The 7,837-nt window shown below is 34.9% G+C and overlaps 1 protein-coding gene across 1 annotated transcript; it reads left to right on the forward strand.

The window, feature by feature from the left end:
- The first annotated feature begins 480 nt into the window (after positions 1 to 480).
- Positions 481 to 1,249, forward strand: LOC111882769 (uncharacterized). Its single transcript, XM_023879139.1, has 4 exons — positions 481 to 581; positions 634 to 846; positions 885 to 1,083; positions 1,193 to 1,249. Exons 1-4 carry the CDS (start codon positions 481 to 483, stop codon positions 1,247 to 1,249), a joined length of 570 nt encoding a protein of 189 aa, XP_023734907.1.
- Positions 1,250 to 7,837: the final 6,588 nt, after the last annotated feature.

The raw sequence follows: 7,837 nt of genomic DNA on the forward strand, positions 1-7,837 counted from the left end.
TATCTATATTTTCAAAAGATGTTAAATCTTAAATCTTAAATATTAAAATATAAAAATGTTAAATATTACTTAATTTATTATATATATATATATATATATATATATATATATATATATATATATATATATATATCATCTAGTTTTTTGGGACAGATTGACTAGTTGAACTGGTGTTGTCGTCGCCGATTATAGAGGTGGTTGTGGAGTGGTGGGTATGTAGGTTGAGGTGGTGATAGCATAGGTGGCTATTGACGGTGACGACAACGAAAATGATTGAGGTGGTGTTGATGGTCACAAAGGTGTCAATGATAGTGACAAAGGTGGTAGTGGTGGTGGCTGGTATCATGGAGATAGTGGTAATATATAGTGTAGAGGTGGTGGTGGGAGAGGTAGCAATGGAGGTGGAGAGGATGAAGGCGGAAATGGAAGAGGTAGTGGTGGAAGTGTAGAGGAAGGATATGGTGGTGGCATAATGTGGTAATGGTGGCGGTGGTGGCAGTGCTTGTGATGGATGAGGTGGTGGTTGTCGCGGAAAAAGTGTCGCTTGTGAAGGTGATAATGGTAGTGGTGGCAGAGGGATTGTAGTTGGTGGAGGTGGTGGAAGTGACGCTGACGGAGTTGGTAATGGTAAAGTGGTGGTAGTGACAAGGGTAATAGTGGTGGCCACAGTAGTAATGGTATAGGTGGTGGTGGAGACGATGGTCTTGGAGGCGGCGGTAGTGACAACGATGTTGTTGCTAGTTGTGGTAGCAGAAGGGGTAGAGGTGGCACAAACGGTGTTGGAAGCGGTGGAGGGATGGAGGTGGTGGTCGTTTTGGAGGTGATCGAGGCAGAGGTGATGGTCTTGTAGAAGGATGTGGTGATGGTAACAACGGTGGCTGCAGCGAGGACGGATGTAGTTGTGGAAGAGGTATTAGGGGAGGAGGTGGCATAAGTAGTGGTAATAGGGATGTAGGGGATGAAGATGGAAGTAGAAGTGGTGGTGGTGGTGATGGTCATGAAGGTTGTGGTGATGGCGACAGATGTGATGGCAGTGATGGTCGTGAAGGGGGTGATGTTGGTGAGGCGTTGGAGGGGGTGGAGGTGATACATTATTTATTATATATGAATTATCATAGTTTCTCGGATACTAAATGTAAAATATAAATATGTTTGTAATGTTTATTCTCAATTTCTATTGGTCATACCGTAGGAAAAAGGGTTAAGGGTGAAATATAATATGACGCTTTTAGACGACGGTCATAAATAAAAACAATAATGTATTTTCTTTTTCTCAATTTTAGAAGTCAATATACGACAACATTGTTTTATGTCTTAAATTTTTAGAAAAGATGATGTAACCTCACAAAAAATAATTATTTTTGTCGTAGATCATTTAACATTTTACTAATGATGATATACTTTTTGGGACATATATTTTTGTGTAATATAATTTTTTTGTGAGTCCTAATTCAGTCTACCATAAGTTTTTTCTTCTAATAATAGATGAGGATTTAGTCCCTAATAAGGCTTCCTCACAAACAAAATTGGTTCTAACTTCTAATATATATTCTAATATATATGAGATTAAAATTCAGTGATCACTATGTTTTGAATAAAATTATATACACTACCGATTCATGGATATTTGATATATGTTATCTATTACTAAATAATCTATCACAAAGACTAATATTTAGTCTCTAATAAGTACTCTAAAAACCAACACCAATACATGTTTATTTGGGAGTAAAATTAAGTCCCTAATGATTTTTCATCGAAAGTCAAAATTTGGCTAGTCTATATGAGACTAAACTTCAGTCCTTAATAATTTTCATCCAAATAGTATATGTGACTAATTAATAGATCTCTGATATATGTTTTGTATAAATAAACAATCAGTCTTATATATTAATTTATAGTCCATTATAAGTGTCAATTCGAATGTAAAATATGTGTGGCTATTACAAACTGAAATCTAGTCTTTAAAATTTTTCCTTCAAAAGCCAAATTGGAGTAATTTTATCAAAGACTGAAATTTAGTCTTTAATAAGTTCTTGAGAAATCAAAATTGGCCCAAATTTATTAGGGACTGAAATCTAGTTCCTAAAAAGTTCCCCTTTAAAGTAAAATGTAATGTTAGTCGATTCGAGATTAAATTTTAGTCCCTAATGTGTTTCCCTCTAAACCTAAACCGGTACAAACATATTAGGGACTAAAATTTAGTCCCTAACAAGTGTCCTTCTTAAAGTCAAATCAGCGCTAATCTATTTGAGACTGAAATTTAGTCCCTAATGTGTTTCCCTCCATACCTAAATTGATGTAAACATATTACATACTAAAATTCAGTCTGGAATAGTTCTAATTAGTCCCAAGTTATTCATACATTTAAATCAGTCCTAGATAGTATTCGAGACTGATTCAACAGTCTCAAATACATGGTATCCAAGACCGATTAATCAGTTTTTAATAGCTTAGTCACAAAAGCCCATTTTTCTTGTAGTGATATAGAAGACTCATTCTAACTTCTAAATTGATGAATTTCTATTTTTGAAGTGGGATTTTATGATACACTTTTTCGTTTTCCCACTAGGTAGGAAGGAGAGGTGGCCCTCAAATGTTTTCAAGTTTTACATTTTGGGGTTTTTAAATATTTAAATGATTTTTTTTGGACAATATAAAAATTAAAGGTTTTGTGGCATTGGAATTATTCTGCTACTAATAAATATAGATATTAGTGTTATAAGATATAAAATGTCTCTATATCTATTAAGGGGTGTTAATTTGACAAATAAAACTTATGACTTATTACATTATAACTTATTAGCTTATTAACTTAGAACCTAATAAGTTAGAAAGAAGTTAACTTATAAGGCTATTGGATATAAGCAACATGTTATTACATGTTATCACACCCAAAATGTCCACCTCATCATCCTAGTCACACCTTTGGTGTTATAACACCCAATATGAAAATGGGAAACACCAAATAACATGTGCTAACACCCTTTATTTTCTATTTTTTTATGTTTTTAATTTCTATTTTACCCATTTGTTTTTTATATATTTCATAATATTTAAATTTATCGTATAACTTAAATCATAAATTAAAAATAAATTTAAAAACTAAAAATAAAATTTTAATAAATTCTAAATTAAATGCAACGTCTAATTTTCACGACCAAATTTTTTTTATTTTATTTAAAGTAAATATTCCCAATTATAAAACCATTTTAAGAAAACCACCTATTCCCAACTACAATTATTAAAAATCAGAGTACTATAATGAGCACGAAATCCTCAATGTTGTTCATGAGTGTGTACAATCCCACATTCGCCTTCCCATAGCCACCAATGATACCTGAAACAATAAAGAACTGGGTAAGCATAAAGCTTAATGACTTTCCCCCAAAATATCCCATACGATAAACATAAAAGCATGCATAACGGCCCACAACCTTCGGGTTGGAATGCCCAGGCGAAATCAGTCCTTGGACTGGAATGCCAACATGTAATGAGTCCAATCAACCATCGGGCTGGAATACCCAAGGTTTGTTGGCCTACCGCCTCAACCCAACCACCCTTCCTGAGCCTCCGTGCCTATGGCTTATAGTTGGCTCGCACCGGGTATCTTGGCCTAAAACATAGAGTAGGAACGCCTCAACCAACTACTACCATATGTCGATATATAGACAATCAGGATCACGTAGGCACATAATATAGGCAAACAAAAAGCATACAACTCACTACCGCCTATTAGTCCTCTCTTAACACACATTCCTACTACCAACTAACCTCCATGGAATGCATAACCACAAGTACCCAGAGGTGAGATAACCACCCAAACAGATGATCCTACTCGAGAGCCACAACCAAATGAGGAACAAGCAAGAAAGCCTATATCAAGAATTCTCAGGCTATCCTACTTGACTAAATACAGTCCCTAGGGCACTCCACTAGATGATAACCAACAAGTACAGATAAAAACACATATCTAACAGATCATTACAACATAACAACATCCTATAAATAGGATACATATATAACATATCACTACAATATAGAAACATCCTATATACCAGGATATAGATCTAACAGATCAGTACAACATAGTAACATCCTATATACCAGAATACATAACTAACTGATCACTACATCATAACAACATAGTAAGTACCAACAATCCAAGGAATACATGACCACATATACTCATAGGTGAGGTAGACACTCGGACAGGTGTTCCTACCCTAGAGCCACAACCAAACAAGGAACATGAAAGAAAGCCTAGATCAAGAGTCATCAGTCTATCATACATTACTATATATACAATCCCTATGACATCCTTCTACTAAAAGACAACCAAAACTAGTGGACCAACATTGGTGTCTTCGGCCCAGGGGTACGAGGAGGCAAAACTCACTTGAAATGAAGAACCCGAAAAACTGAGACATGTTTCCCTTTCTGCGCTGCGTGCTCCCTTGAATTCGCTAATCACCAAAAACCAAGTAAAACCTTAATCAATAGTCCAAAACTCTCAAGTTTGACCTAAAGTTAAACTTGGTCAAAAGTCAACGGTCAACGAAATTCAACAAAGTCAAAGTCCATGGCAACTGCGTATGCCCATCGTACTCCTCATACGCCCCAACATACATGACCTGATCTTATTTATCCATTACGTACTTTATAACTTAAGACCTTTTGTCTAGATCTTAGATCTAGACTCAAAACATCGACTTAAGTCATAAAGCTTTCACCTTTATGACTTTCCATGGCTAGAAAAGGTCCAAAAGCCAAAACCCTAACTTATTAATCCATTAAGACATCATCACTCTTGCTAGGGGTGAGCATAATAACCAAAAAACCGAACCATAACCAAATTAACAATTAAAACCGAACCATTTTTAAATCCATTGGTACGGTTTCTATATTTTGTTAACCGACAAAAAGCGGTTCGGTTTTGGTTTTATAGGATAACCGATCCATTATTAACCGAACCGATATAATTGTAGTGTGTATATATATATATATATATATATATATATATATATATATATATATATTAAAAATTATAGATATATCAATAATATACAAACCTAACCAAAACTTTAAGAAAATCCACTAATTCATTGATTTTTATACATCTAAGACAAAAACATGTTTGGCTAAAGCTAAATGTTTTCCAGTCATGTATAATACTTAATTGGTTGAGTTAAAATTTTTAACCGGAGCTTGGAAGTCCACACGTATGGTTTGAGGTTTGAGTTCTATATATTTCATATTTTGTTGAAATCTCAAATTGACGAAAACATATGTTTTTGAGTTTTGTAAATTTACATATTTACTTGACATTTCTTGGGATTTCTCATCACCAAAGTTAAATGTTTATTTTGTTTTTGCTCATCCATTGAGTTTATAAATTTATAGTATATTAACATTTCGTTCATGTATTCGATTACCTCAATAATTGTCTGTTTCTTTATATTAATGGATTTTGAATTTATATATCATTTTTTTTCATTATGGTTAACCGATATTAACCATTAACCAAAATCATTAACCGATTAAAACCATTAACCATAACCAATATTAATCGATACCAAATGGATACCAAAATATATTAACCGAATGTAATGGTTATGGTTCGGTTTTGACCTATAACTGAACCAAACCGCCCTATACACACCCTAACTCTTGCATAGAGGGGATAGAAGGACCACGATCACATTTTTACGGTTCCTAATAGCTTCATAATGGATAAAGTTTCCAACTTTATCCATTAGAATGATCCCAACAAACAAGATCTAGTCTTTAAGTCTCAAAGGGACCAAAAGTGCATCTTTTCCAACTTAATCGATTAAGTCTAAGTCTCCAACCTTCACATATGAATCAATATGATGTTTAGATGGATAAAGTTTCCAACTTTATCCAAAACAATGTCACAAACTTTCAAGATCTAAACTTTATGCACTTAAAGTGACCAAAAGCACATAACACCCTAACCTAGCTAGATCTAACAATTTCATCATCAAGATTCAAGCTTTATGTAACATCCCAAAATTTATGACCACAAATATAATTTTTAATTAAGTAATTATAAAACCAATAGTCTTAAAACATCCATATTATCATCCCATATCAAAACCCATATGTCAATAATCAAAACATGTCATAAGAAAACAACATCATAGTATAACTCCCAAAAATCTTATGTGCGGAAAACGTAGTGTGATGCGCTGCGATCATGTCGGCTCCTTTCCTTTTGAAGAAGAAGTACCTGAAACCAAAACTGAAAATCGTAAGCATGAAGCTTAATGAGTTCCCCATCATACCACATAATCACATACTGCCAGAAAAGTATCACAAAGACAATCATCTCTACTGTAAACGACTACTAGTGGGTCGGCAACCCTCGTTAGGGAAGTTCCCTTTCCAAAAAAAACGACTACTAGTGGTTCGGAGAATGGAGGATGTTGAAGGGGTGGAGGCTGAGAATGAAATGAGTTTGGGGAAGTTAAGGAGCTTAAATATGGCTCAAACCACGAAAATAACGTTTGGGTTCTGAATACGTACACCTAGCATACCAAGGATGCCTAGTACACCTATCGTACTTCTCTTATGCCTAACGTACGAGGCTAACCAAAAATCATCCTAACTTCAAACGGTCGTAAGTTCTTCGTTCCAACTCCGTTTTCGACGTTTTTTATATCCACAAAAGGTGTTGAAGAGCCCCATAATATTATCTAGATATCTTGGACAAAAAACTTCTTGAACAAAAATCCACATTTCATGCAAGAACTCGGACTATGACTTTTCCCTTTTTAACCTTCGACCCAAAACATAATTCAAGGGTCAGATCTCTCAACCATCATTACATCCTTCCACAAGGTCTAATATTTACCTCCTTAAGGCCCAAATCCTTTACACAATCGACATAAATAGGATGTTACAATTTCCTCCCACTTAAATTAGATTACTTAAATTAGATTACTTAAATTAGATTTCAAGGGAGGATGTTGAAGAGGTGGAGGCTGAGAATGGAATGGAATGAGTTTAGGGAAGTTAAGGAACTTAAATAGGGCTCAAACCTTGAAAATAAGATTTGGGTTCTGATCGCGCACGCCCAACATACTCCTGGTATGTCTAACATACCAGGGATGCCTAGTACGTCCAGCGTATGCGGCTAATCCAAAATCGTCCAAACATTAAACGGTCGTAACTTCTTCGTTCCAACTTTGTTTTCGATGTTCTTTATATCCACGGAAAGGTGTTGAAGATCCCCACAATATTATCTAGATATCTTGGACTATAACTTCTCGAACAAAAATCTATATTTCATGAAAGAACTTGGACTATGACTTTTCCCTTTTTACCGTTTGGCCCAAAACACAATTCCAGGGTTAGATCTCTTAACCATCATTACCTCCTTCCATAAGGTGTAATCTTTACCTCCTTCAGGGCCAAAACATTTACATAATCGACTTTCGGCCCACGGATCTAAAATAAGAAATGACGGGAAACATGATGTTACATTAAAAATAACATTAAAAAAATCACAACAAAGGACAAAACATTTAAAAACCTAAAAAACCATAAAGTATGAGAAAAATTACATTCCCCCCCCCCTAAATTGTTCATCTTTAGTACCATCATAGATATGATATACCAAATCTTATTGAAGTTGCTTATGTTTTCGTTGGTCTTGAATGTCAACGACTCTATGTAAGTATTCTGATGTTCCTATTTGAAATTGTATGTCCAGGTTCCGAAGGCAAATACTCTGCAATGTTTCGTCCTTTATCTTCAATCGCCATGTTATGCATTGTAACCCCCGTAGCTCCAAGCTAGTCAATTTAGAGAC

This window comes from Lactuca sativa, chromosome 1 (assembly GCF_002870075.4).
Source record: "Lactuca sativa cultivar Salinas chromosome 1, Lsat_Salinas_v11, whole genome shotgun sequence".
Classification (NCBI taxonomy): domain Eukaryota; kingdom Viridiplantae; phylum Streptophyta; class Magnoliopsida; order Asterales; family Asteraceae; genus Lactuca; species Lactuca sativa.

What these genes read in the sequence shown, in the direction of transcription:
- LOC111882769 (XM_023879139.1), top strand. Translation starts at nt 481, where the DNA reads ATGGTGGCGGTGGTGGCAGTGCTTGTGATGGATGAGGTGGTGGTTGTC. An exon ending in GTAGTGGTGGCAGAGGGATT is followed by an intron (nt 582 to 633) that starts GTAGTTGGTGGA and finishes GTAATGGTAAAG; the next exon opens with TGGTGGTAGTGACAAGGGTA. An exon ending in GAGGCAGAGGTGATGGTCTT is followed by an intron (nt 847 to 884) that starts GTAGAAGGATGT and finishes CGGTGGCTGCAG; the next exon opens with CGAGGACGGATGTAGTTGTG.